We start from the raw sequence: 12932 nt of genomic DNA, 5'->3' as shown, positions 1-12932 counted from the left end.
ATGGGCTGCCAGCTGGAGTGGTGAGAAAACAACTGGAAGATGTAAATAGAACCAACAAATGGAAACTCTCAGCGTTTTGCAGCTGTATGAGCTGAAAATGGGTCAATTGGCCTTCCTCAACTGTAATTATCCTGTCATCTTTGATAAATTACTATGGCGTATAATTATTCTGTTGCTATTGGTTGAAATCGTTGTAATGTAACATTGGGAAAAATTGGTAGCATAAACCGTCATGAATGTAAACTGATGTGACTTGATGTTCTGAGTGCCGGAAATGAAATAACACTTGGAAAAGAAAGACACAAAACTTTATAGATGGAATCTTTGTCATATTTATGCAGTAATTTAAAGTACTGGATTTACGGTACTGGATGGGATCTCAATTTGAAAATGATCAGTGGCTAGAAATAAAAATGAACATATATACCTGTGATTTTTGGTTTTGGTGAGTGGTAAACGCAGTATTTTTAAGTTATTCTGTAAGAAATTCTAGCATGTTATTAATAACACAATCTATTTATATCAGTATATATGTGTAGGAAAGAACTGCAGATGCTGGTTTAAATCGAAGATAGACACAAAATGCTGGAGTAACTCAGCGGGACAGACAGCATCTCTATCTATATCAGTGTATATGTGTATGTATGTATATGTGTAGATATATATATGTATGTGTGTATATATATATATATATATATATATATATATATATATATATATATATTTATGTATGTGTGTATATATATGTATGTGTGTATATATATGTATGTGTGTATATATATGTATGTGTGTATATATATATATATATATATATGTGTGTGTATATATATATATGTGTGTGTGTGTATATATATATATGCATGCTTTAGGCACATAGCTTGGTTATTGTTTCCAACTGGTGATCACCCTTGCTACTTTTTTAACAAAGTTTGTGTATTAAATTGCAAAGAAACTTTCCAGAATTTAATTTACCAGATATGCATGAGAAGCAGAACGAGGATGATAGAGTTCTGAAGTTGAGTTCTGTGATGGAAACCCTGTGCTGTGCAGCAAAGCTTTCCTGTGGTAGGATCCTCCATAGGTCACCTCTGTACAAACTGAAACACCTCAAGCGAATAAGAGAGATACATCATTCTCGTGACTGCTGGTGGCCCATGTGTCCAGAGTGCAGTGAAGAAGTTCATTTATCTACTTTAACAGTCCTTTCAAAATGCCAGATAGATTGTGCAGCCAGGCAGTACCTCGATGTACAGTAACTTGACAAAATTCACAGTTGCATCTTAACTGGTTGAATACTTACCTCCCCATTTCACATCAGAACTTTTTTTGGACAGCATTTTTGAATGAGTTCATTCTGACAATAAGGCACATTTATATCCCTCAGAAATGTAATCTTTTGATTATCCAATGTTCGTAGAGGCCAACACGTGTATTAAGCATTCTGAATTTGAATTCAGTCCTCGGGCTTTAGGTTTTGCTATACTTCTGCAACTGCATGTGTATTTTTTGCTGCACTGTGAGCCTTGAAAATCATTTGTTATATAAAAAGAATTGAATTCAGGAATTCAGCACTCAAAGCAAGAGTAATCTTTACTCTGTTGCCTAGAGGTACATCTGAGGATTGTACGTATTTTGTTTGCAGGAAGGATTTTCTCTCATTGAAGCTCACAAATGGTGGAAAGCAGTACGGAAAGCAGATTGCGTGCTCTTTGGATCTAAAGTTAAGGTAAGATATTGTAGCTTTCTTCTTGGACTGGAACGAGAATTTGATTTTGCCAGTGCATTTTATTGTATTTTGATTCTTCAGCTTTTATTTCCTGGTAAGATTCCAAGTTGACTTCAATGGAACCAAGAATCATTAGTGAACTACAACCTGTTTATATTTTGTGTAGTGGAGTAAGGATGGATTGCTACCCTGCTGTTTCAATGCTTCAATGTAAAGTTTTTGAAGTTTCCCCTCATTATCGGTTTACTCTCCCTATTGTCACCCCGTCAAATGTAATTGTTTGTAGCATCTCTGAACAGCTGACAAATAGATAATATCTAAGTTCCATTTATCCGGCAGTGAAACTAACAACTTAATGATGAATTGAAGCAATTTGAGAGTTCATGCTGTGTCATCTAAGAATAGCTTTCAAAAGAATGTACAAACCTTGTAGAATCTAAATATGTTTGATTCTAAGAAGTTTTGACAGTTCATATGGAGCAAGTAATTATTCTATTTAGTTAAGAACTGAAAATGTGAATAAAGTGCCTTCATTTGTTCTCTTTGATAGAATGAAAGCCGAATGTTTCGAGTGCAGTTCAACGGAGATTCACACAAGCAAGCTCTAGAGCACTGCTCCAACTGTGTGCAAAAACTACTCCTGTATATACATGTACAATATGCTGCGGGAAAGACTGTGAATCAAGCTCCGTTGTTGAGCCAGCCAGCTGACAGCAACCAGTCTGGAAGTCTGGAGTTGGAGGTAGGATAACAGAGAGTGAATTAACAGCTACCACCCAGCTCCAGTTTATTTTGATGCAATTTATTGTAATGTCCTAATCTGACACCGGCGCTTATGTTCGTGTAACAGTGTAATGTTGACATGCTATCAAACATTCAAGATGAACACTCTTGATAACATGAATGCTTTGTACCTGCAAAATCTCATGCAGCACTGACAAGCAACTTATCTGCAAGTGGTGTAACAGAGTAGGCCGCATTAAAAGCTGCACAGTGTGAGTAGAATCACTATTTGTGCTGGTGTTGGTGAGCAAGACCAGCTGTCATTTTCTTAAGCTATACCTCAACATTAATATGTCTTTGCTAGAAATCCTCTGTAAACTATTTATCTTTTCTCATTAAGCATATACAGTAATGATGGTGAAATTATGGTTATTCCCACCACTTTATAATTTGTTTTCAATGCAGTTGTGTCTGAACTAATTACCCAGCTGAAAAACTGAAGTCAGGGGACACTTGGAAACTTTAACAGCTAAAATGAGAGCTGCCATAGAGGAAATTAGTTGTCATTGGAAACCAGCATCATAGCACCAACATATCGCAACATGAATTCTTCATAGATCAATAGCTGCTTTATTAATGGCCTCCTTTCATAAGGTCAGTTTCAGCATGTTGACTAACACTTTGGCAGTTCTTGGCTCCATACATAGCTCATTTGATAATGAGGCAACCCATGTCATCCTACAACAGGAACTGGATGATATCCAGATTTTAGATGAAATTTAACAGGTAATATTTCCAGCACACAAGTGACAAATAATGACGAGAAAGTCCAGGCACATTTTTTTTTACCTTCAATTGTGCCAGCAACAGCAACAATTTCTCTGGCATCCGTTACAGCAAAACAGATTTAAATGCTGTTTAGCAAAATAAATCAAGTGTGGTGTATTTGACATTGAATAGTTAAAGGCAAGGCAGGACAAGGCACAGGGGGTGGGGGGGGGGGGGGGGGGGGGGGGCGCGCATTATGTCCTGTTGACAAAAAGCATAATCTCTCATAATAAATACCGCCCAAATAGTAAACATTCAGTCATCAACAAAACTATTGCTGACGATACCTTCCATCACTTTTATCAAGTGGCACTTGCTAAGGATGCCCAGTCTGCATTTTGTTTGTCTTCAGACCTCATAACAATCTTCATCGAAGCATGTACAGAACAGTTGATTTTCTTGATGTAAAAGCAGCATTTGACCAAGGAAAGCATCAAAGTCTAGTAAAAATGAAGTAAGTCACAAACATGAAGGAGGAAAAGAACATAGCCCAAGTGTTCCCATGCCGCTGAGAGGACTCTCCCGACGCCGGAACACCATCACCCGGCGAGGACGGCCTGGAACATCGGGCCTCCGTAGAGGCAACTGTGGAGGCCTCAATAGGCCCGACTATGGGTGGACATTGGGGATGGGACTGGACTTTGTGCCTTCCCCCATAATGGAAACCATTGTGGGGGGATGTTTTTATGTTTTTATGTTGAAGCTATTTATTATTGCTATGTTTGTATTCTTTTTTATGTGCTGCATTGGCAAAAAGAATTTTACTACACCTAGGTGTATGTGACAATAAATTTAACCTTTGAACCTTTGAACCTTTAGATAGGAAGATTAAGCTAGTTCTAAGTTATCACTGCAGGAGTTCCAAAGGGTCATAGTCTAGGCTTAATCATTTTTAACTACTGTATCAATGATTTTCCTTCCATTATAGTGTCGGGGGTGGAAGATTGCAACCTTCACATGGTCCGCTCTGTTTCGGCTAATGCAATTAACTCGACGTGCACAAACAGAAGATCAAATAGAACAAGTTGTCCTACAACTTCTGGCTGTGCACGCCACATGAAAGAAGAAGATAGTGTCAGAAATTGAGACGTTTGCTGATGACTCCACAATGTTCAATTCCATTCTCAATTCAGTAAATGAAGCAGTTAAAATCTGCATGCAACAAGACATAAATAACTTTCAGGCATGTTCAGAGAATTGTCAAGTAACATTCAGTTTCAGTTTAGTTTATTGTCACGTGTACCGGGGTACAGTGAAAAGCTTTTGATGCATGCTAACCAGTCAGCGGAAAGACAAAACATGATTACAATCGAGCCATTTACAGTGTACATGATACATAGTAAGGGAATAATATTTAGTGCAAAGTAAAGACAGCAAAGTCCAATCAAGGATAGTCTGAGCATCACTAATGAGGTAGATAGTAGTTCAGCACTGTTCTCTGGGTGTGGTAGGATGATTCAGTTGCTGATAACAGTGGGATGAAACTGTCCCTGAACTGGAGGTGTGTATTTTCACACTTCTATACCTTTTGCCTGATGGGAGATGCGAGAAGAGTGGCCAGGGTGCAACTCATCCTTGATTATGCTGCTGGCCTTGCAGAGGCAGCGTGAGGTATAAATGGAGTCAATAGAAGGGAGGTTGGTTTGTGTGATGGTCTGGGCTGCTTCCACAATTCGCTGAAATTTCTTTGCTGTTTTGGATGGTGCTGCAATTTCTTACGGTCTTGGCCAAACCTCCTAAGCCTTCTCTAAAGAAGTGGAGGCGGTGTGCCACTGAAGACCAATACAATGACTATTCTTCACCTCCTGAGACATTCAGTGCCTTTACTAAGATGAGAAACTCTGTCCCCATAAATACTGACTTAAGCTCAGGTCAGTGAGCAGTGATCCTGTGGTGAGTGACTGATGCATTCCAAAATGTTCCTAACTATATGGAACACATCACTCACCATATGTCTGATGTATCCAAGAAACTTGCCAACATCCAGATACACAAGCTTACTTGATTGGCACCCTGTCAACTACCCTAAACATTAATTTCCTTCACATCCAGCATAGGGTGGCTGCAGTGTGCATCATCTACAAAATTCACTGTAGCTACTCACCCAGGTGGTTCTGACAGCACCTCCAACACCAAGAGGACAAAGACAACAGGTGCGTATACCACCTGCCAGTTCCTTCAGAATTGCTCACCATTATGACTGGCAAACACATTGCTGTTGCTTTGTCATCACTGAGCCTACATTTTTGAGCTTATTACCCAATGGCGTTTGTGCACTTTCACCGAAGGATTAGAGGCTCACAAAGCAGTCTCATCATCAAGCGAAGAGTTCCATGCCAGTTCCACATAAATCCTCAAAACTAAATAAATGTGGAAAGACATCATGTGAAGGAAGGAACTGCAGATGCTGGTTTATACCAAAGATAGACCCAAAATGTTGGAGTAACTCAGCGGGACAGGCAGCATCTGTGGAGAGAAGGAATGGGTGATGTTTCAGGTCGAGACCTTTCTTCAGAAAGATATATTAGTATTTGGTTATTTATACATTGATTTTTATTGGACCTTGTGTGTAAATTGGTTACTCTTTCCTATATGTTTATTGCAGACACGTGATACAGAGGAAGGGCAAACACTAACACAGAACACCCTTTCCGAGGGTAGGATGTCAATTAAGCAACTAGCAAAGGTAGGTAAAAATAATCAAGTTTTGTTTTACCTTTTAGTTTGAATCAAACCTTTTGCAATCAGGAAAGATTATTTCAGAGAATCAACCTTGCTACTTCTGAGTGAGATTCAGTTGAACTTGAATAGATTTTTTTTGACAAGCACCATCTGGACTTGAAAACGGTTTCAGATTTAACTTGTCCTTTCAGTAGAGTTTGCAGAAGGTGATCAGATACTGTTTGGGTTTCCACACATTTTTGTAATGTCATGGCTTTCAATGCAATGAATGGATATTTGAAAAGATGTTATCTGGTAATCTGTTCTTTGTTCAAGGTTGTGTTCTGAAATGGGGTGTGCTGCAGAAGTGATAGCTGTCAGATTAACTGGCATGCAAAGGTCTGTGCAGTGTGTGGAACTTGAGAGAGATGAAGCAGTGGTGGTAGTTCCAATTCTAGTATAGATATATGGTTTGGAAAACATAAGGGCTGGGTTCTTGATGGATCGTAATGTCAATTGGCAATATTGTTAACCTCAGGGTTAAATGTTGAGGTAAAGCAGAGGGTCCAAGTGATGGATGTTTGAGGGAAGAGGAGGTAAATAGGAGTGGTGATGGGAAGGTGGGGTGAACATAGAATATTGACATCACATGAACAGGCCCCTCAGCCCATGATGTCTGCTGAACATGATACCAAGATAAATAAATCTCATGCACATGATCCATATCCCTCCATTCCATGTATATCTGTGTACCAATCTAAAACCCTCCTAAATGTCAATACTCCACTACCACCCCTGGCAGCGTGTTCCAGGCACCCACCGCTCTCTGTGTAAAAAAAAAAAAAAATGCCTTCTGTGCTTTTATTTTAAATAGAAAGATCCACTTTTTTTTAGCAGTTGGGTCAATAAACAGAGCATAGTTCTCATGTAATAGTCATAAGAGGAGTTGAGAAATATAAAAACATCCTAAGAATGTTGAGCATCTGGAATCACTGTCTGAAACCATTGTCTCATTCAGAGAGTACGTGGACAAACACAAGAACTGGTGACCCAACAATAAGACCTGGAAAATAAGATTGGTCATAATAACTGTTATTTAGGGCGAGGTACAAATCGTGGGACAGTCACATCTTGTGCCATACATTTCTATGATTCCATCAGTATCTTTTTCTTATTGATGTACGTCTATTTTACACTTGGTGATCAACAAGTAATGAAAAGATAGCCAAGAAGTAGGAGAAATTGCAAAAGAGGTTAAGAAAAGGCCTGATTAACAATGGAATGTCATTATTTCTGCATATATTTTGTTTAATGTGACCATAAAACAAATGTAATTCTGCTGCAGACTAAATTATTATCCGTTTTAAAACCTGGTGTTTGTGTTGAAACATAGAAACATAGAAATTAGGTGCAGGAGTAGGCCATTCGGCTCTTCGAGCCTGCACCGCCATTCAATATGATCATGGCTGATCATCCAACTCAGTATCCTGTACCTGCCTTCTCTCCATACCCTCTGATCCCCTTAGCCACAAGGGCCACATCTAACTCCCTCTTAAATATAGCCAATGGCCTCGACTACCCTCTGTGGCAGAGAGTTCCAGAGATTCACCACTCTCTGTGTGAAAAAAGTTCTTCTCATCTCGGTATTAAAGGATTTCCCCCTTATCCTTAAGCTGTGACCCCTTGTCCTGGACTTCCCCAACATCGAGAGCAATCTTCCTGCATCTAGCCTGTCCAACCCCTTAAGAATTTTGTAAGTTTCTATAAGATCCCCTCTCAATCTCCTAAATTCTAGAGAGTATAAACCAAGTCTATCCAGTCTTTCTTCATAAGACAGTCCTGACATCCCAGGAATCAGTCTGGTGAACCTTCTCTGCACTCCCTCTATGGCAATAATGTCCTTCCTCAGATTTGGAGACCAAAACTGTACGCAATACTCCAGGTGTGGTCTCACCAAGACCCTGTACAACTGCAGTAGAACCTCCCTGCTCTTATACTCAAATCCTTTTGCTATGAAAGCTAACATACCATTCGCTTTCTTCACTGCCTGCTGCACCTGCATGCCCACTTTCAATGACTGGTGTACCATGACACCCAGGTCTCGCTGCATCTCGCCTTTTCCTAGTCGGCCACCATTTAGATAATAGTCTGCTTTCCTGTTTTTGCCACCAAAATGGATAACCTCACATTTATCCACATTATACTGCATCTGCCAAACATTTGCCACTCACCCAGCCTATCCAAGTCACCTTGCAGTCTCCTAGCATCCTCCTCACAGCTAACACTGCCCCCCAGCTTAGTGTCATCCACAAACTTGGAGATATTGCCTTCAATTCCCTCATCCAGATCATTAATATATATTGTAAATAGCTGGGGTCCCAGCACTGAGCCTTGCGGTACCCCACTAGTCACTGCCTGCCATTGTGAAAAGGACCCGTTTACTCCTACTCTTTGCTTCCTGTTTGCCAGCCAGTTCTCTATCCACATCAATACTGAACCCCCAATGCCGTATGCTTTAAGTTTGTATACTAATCTCTTATGTGAAAGAGTGAGATACGATAATTTACTTGAGAAATGTTGATGATAATAACATAATTTAATCAATTCGTGCATAGACCTCATCAAAATTATGATTTCAACCTGGATTAGCATCAGAATCCGATTACAATTGCCAATCAGCCACATTTGGGTGAATTTGGAAATGGTAAAATAAATATCTAAATCGCGATGAAAAGCTCACTTTGTGATGCTGATTAGGCGCAACAGACTATGTGTTTGATAAATCCTTGATTTTCTTTCAACATTACATAGGAACATTGTGCTGTGTCTTACATTTCTCGAGGAGTTTTGAAGTGTGTCCTCTTGGGCACCATACATGACATTAGAACCTGTATACTTGTATACACAGCACACTAGCAAAAATCAAACTGCTGGAGGAATGCTGTGGATCAGGCAACATCTACTGAGGGAATGGACAGATGATGTTTTAGGTTGGCATGCATCAGTCCCTCTGGCATTACTGGATGCTCCTGCTCAATACTGCATGGAAACAAAATGATGTGATTACATAGTCACGAGCTCTTACATTCCAATCCTGAAAGAGACAGATGAAACAAAGGTGGTTATATGCTCTGAGCTTCAGGAACCCTGTCTCACGTTGCAGATGGAAACAAGGTTATTTGCCAGGGCAACTTCAAATTGAAGTCAGACAAGATTCAACTCTTTCACAAGATGTGTTTGGCATGGAGGGTATAGGAAAAACTACTTCAGTGTGTGATCATCTTATATCATTATTTGGAGTACATTTTTGTCATAACCAACACTGCAAATTAATAGAGAGACAAGAAACACTTATTGTAACATCCCCAAAGAGGACCCTAGCACCTGTTAGATTATATAATTGTCTGAGCTAAAAACCCACCAAGATGCCATGGCAAGTACTGATCACCTTTGGATTGCCTAATCTTTCAACTGGGTTCCAAAATAACAGCAATAGCTGAGACATTATTGCAAGAAAATCTGCTCTCAAGGAACCCTAAAACAATAACTCATTCGGACAGTGCTTAATAGAAAACCTGCTAAATCACAACAAGGAAATATCTGTAATGCATCTGGGCAGATGTGAAGGCCAGCATACTTTGCATCTGTGAAGTGATTAATTTCTATACCGGTAAAACAACATGACTGGTTTGGTGAGAATTGATTCAGGCACTAGATTCCTGCACCATGCCTTTAGTAGGTCCACAAACCTTCTTCTTTTCGTGCCCATCTTGTTACAAACGTTGACCTCGCTGTCATCGTCCGTCCTGAAAAGGACACAAGCTTCCGGCGACAATCAGTGGAGGCCATAACTTGTCGCAATAGCAGAATTAGCTCAGGATACTTCCAGACCCGCGAGGTGGACGCTTCTGCTATGGGGCCAACACCAGATGTGATAGGCATTGAGGTCCAACAGCAAATCTGTGAAGCAAGGAACAGATGAATGGAACGAGTTTAAGAGGTTCATGAATTTGCTCATAACCATGACATCGCTAATTTGTCAGTGTTGTGAAGATCATTCAGGGCCAAGATAGACACAAAAACCTGGAGTAACTCAGCGGGACAGGCAGCATCTCTGGAGAGAAGGAATAGGTGGCGTTTTGGGTCAAGACGTCACCCACTCCTTCTCTCCAGGTATTCAGAATACAATAGGTAATCTGTTAAATGGGGTGACAGCACGATTACTGTGTTCTTTCCATTTTAGCATGATGTCGTTACATTATTTATACAAATCATGCGAAATAATAATATTGACCACCACTGCTATGCCGATGACACTCAAATCTATGTAGCGCTATCACCAAATGACTATCGCCCCATAGATCTGCTGTGCCAGTGCATTGAGCAAGTCAAAGACTGGATGTGCCAAAATGTCCTCCAACTAAATAAGGACAAAACGGAGATAATTGTTTTTGGTGCTAAAAAAGAAAGGCTTAAAGTAACCCAACACCTTCACTCTCTGTCCCTGAAAACTTCAAACAAAGCCAGAAATCTAGGGGTTATTATGGATTCAGATTTACATTTCGACAGTCACATCAAATCAGTAACAAAATCGGCCTACTATCACCTCAAAAACGTAGCAAGATTAAGAGGACTCATGTCAGCTCAAGACTTAGAAAAACTTGTACATGCCTTTATTACTAGTAGGCTAGATTATTGTAACGGTCTCCTTGCAGGTCTTCCGAAAAAAACTGTCAGGCAGCTACAGCTTGTTCAGAACGCTGTTGCTGGAGTTCTAACAAAGACCAAAAAATTTGAGCACATTACACCAATTCTTAAATCCTTACATTGGCTCCCTGTATGTCAGAGAATTGATTTCAAAATCCTGCTGCTCACCTATAAATCACTACATGGTTTAGGACCAAAGTATATCACTGACATGCTTCCACTATATAAGCCTTCTAGACCGCTAAGATCTTCTGAAACCAATCTGTTAGTGATTCCCAGAGTAAATACAAAACATGGGAAAGCAGGATTTAGTTACTATGCGACAAATAGCTGGAATAAACTTCCTGAAGATTTAAGACTTGCCTCAACTTTGACCACTTTTACAACAAGACTGAAAACTTTTATGTTTACTTTAGCTTTCAGCTAAATCTTAACTACATTGCACTTTTAACTTTTGCACTTTTTATAATGCATTTTTAATTTTGCTTTTCTTTTCTTTTAATTCTTCTAATTTATTTCATTTTATTATTTCATTTTATTGTATGACATGTTTTTATGTGAAGCACTTTGAGTCTGCCTCGTGTATGAAATGTGCTATATAAATAAAGTTGCCTTGCCTTGCCTTGCCTATTTATGAAATCTTTCCATTCCCAAACAGAAATTCCTTCTTATTGTTGCGCTATATATAAACTAACATTTCTGTGCCAAGAAATATCTCGGTCACAATATCTTCCTTAATACCAATAGGCATTAGAATACTAGTGATTGATTGATTTAACTAGAGTACACACTAGATGCCAGTGAGTCTTCAGTTTTACACTGCTGCATTTGTAAAGATCCGTGCCTTTGTGGTACAAATTTGAGTCGGCATATTTATTTTTATTGTTTACATTGAAACCTGTCATTGAAACCGGTACATTTTCCAGCCAACATCGGATGTTAAAGTGAGGAGATCTACCTGGATTTCTTGGTGTTTACAATGAATGTATCAATATTTTTTTATTTATTCCATTCCACATCCCTGCAGGAAAAATGTGGAGAATATGAGCTGTCACCCGCAATAAACATTTGAAAGGTTAAACAGTTTTTTTTCTTACATTACCTTTATACTTTATAGTTAGTTTTCTAATGAAAGCTCTACATCGAAGCTTAAGAAAACTACTAATTTTCAGGTATTTATATGTGTTAACATCGGTTTAGTTATATAACTTGGATTTTTATTTTCCCCACAGTCTATGCTTGGAGATAAATCTAATCTGCCTTTGGCCTATCAACAATCAACACTGAACACAGAAGAGCTTGGTCCTTTCTTGAGACTCTGTCTTATGGATCAGAGTTTCCCAGCATTTGTGGAACAAGTGGAGCAGGAACTTAAAAAGCTGATAGAAGAATGACTTGGTTGACCTCCCTTCATTGGTGCTGCAGAAGATAATTGCTATAAATTCTGTCTATGTTTGGCTGTCTTCTTACCCAGTACATTGATGTATTCTCTTTATTTTAATATCTCCTAGATTATTGGCTTGCTAGTGCCTTTCATGAGCAAACGGTTTAAATGATCATTTATTTTATTAATGCAAATCCAATGAATTTGTCAGATAATTAAAACAAGAATTTCTTTAGAAATGTGTCTTATGTTGATAATGGACTACATGACATATTTCTTTTGAGAATTAGTTCTGAACTAAGAGGTAGAGATCCAAGTTATAGAGTGCAACAGGTCACAAATTCAGTTTAAAGTTTAGTTTAGAGATACAGCATGTAAACAGGCCCTCCGGCCCACCGATTTCGTGCTGATCAGCAAACCCAGTACACTGGCTCTATACTGCACACTAGGGACAATTTACACTTGTTGCCAAAGCCAATTAGCCTACAAACCTATATGTTTTTGGAATGTGGGAGGAAACCAAAGATAAACCACGTCGTCACAGGGAGAGCATACAAACTCCGTATAGACAGCAAACGTAGTCGGGATCGAACTCGGGTCTCTGGTGCTGTGAGGCTGCAACTCTACTGCTGCACTATCGTGCCATTACAGTTATTTGGCTCCAGTCTGTTAGGTTCTTCTTGGTTTCTTGGTCCTCCAAAATATTCCAAATGGAATTTATACTGGAGGTGGTGAAGGGAGGGCTTAAGCCAGAAAGGGTTATTGTACTATCATTGCTATGGATCTTGATGTTCCAGGATAAGATTTATAAAAGTTATTTTTTGATGGTATTCTGTGAGAAGTGGAGAGGGGCATATGGCTGGACTATTAGCCAACAGTTTAGAACATAGAAGAGTACAGCAC

General features: G+C 39.3%; 1 protein-coding gene across 1 annotated transcript in view; it reads left to right on the top strand.

Moving 5' to 3' along the window:
- Positions 1 to 12565, top strand: part of rec114 (REC114 meiotic recombination protein) — a 32143-nt gene extending 19578 nt beyond the window's left edge. Inside the window, exons 3-6 of the mRNA XM_033014929.1 lie at positions 1643 to 1726; positions 2277 to 2468; positions 5883 to 5963; positions 11878 to 12565. Coding sequence (XP_032870820.1) covers positions 1643 to 1726; positions 2277 to 2468; positions 5883 to 5963; positions 11878 to 12039 — 519 coding nt within the window. The 3' untranslated portion in view covers positions 12040 to 12565. The remainder of the gene's footprint in view (positions 1 to 1642; positions 1727 to 2276; positions 2469 to 5882; positions 5964 to 11877) is intronic.
- Positions 12566 to 12932: the final 367 nt, after the last annotated feature.

The sequence above is a fragment of the Amblyraja radiata genome, chromosome X (genome assembly GCF_010909765.2).
Source record: "Amblyraja radiata isolate CabotCenter1 chromosome X, sAmbRad1.1.pri, whole genome shotgun sequence".
Classification (NCBI taxonomy): domain Eukaryota; kingdom Metazoa; phylum Chordata; class Chondrichthyes; order Rajiformes; family Rajidae; genus Amblyraja; species Amblyraja radiata.
This window is presented reverse-complemented; position numbering and strand designations above follow the sequence as displayed.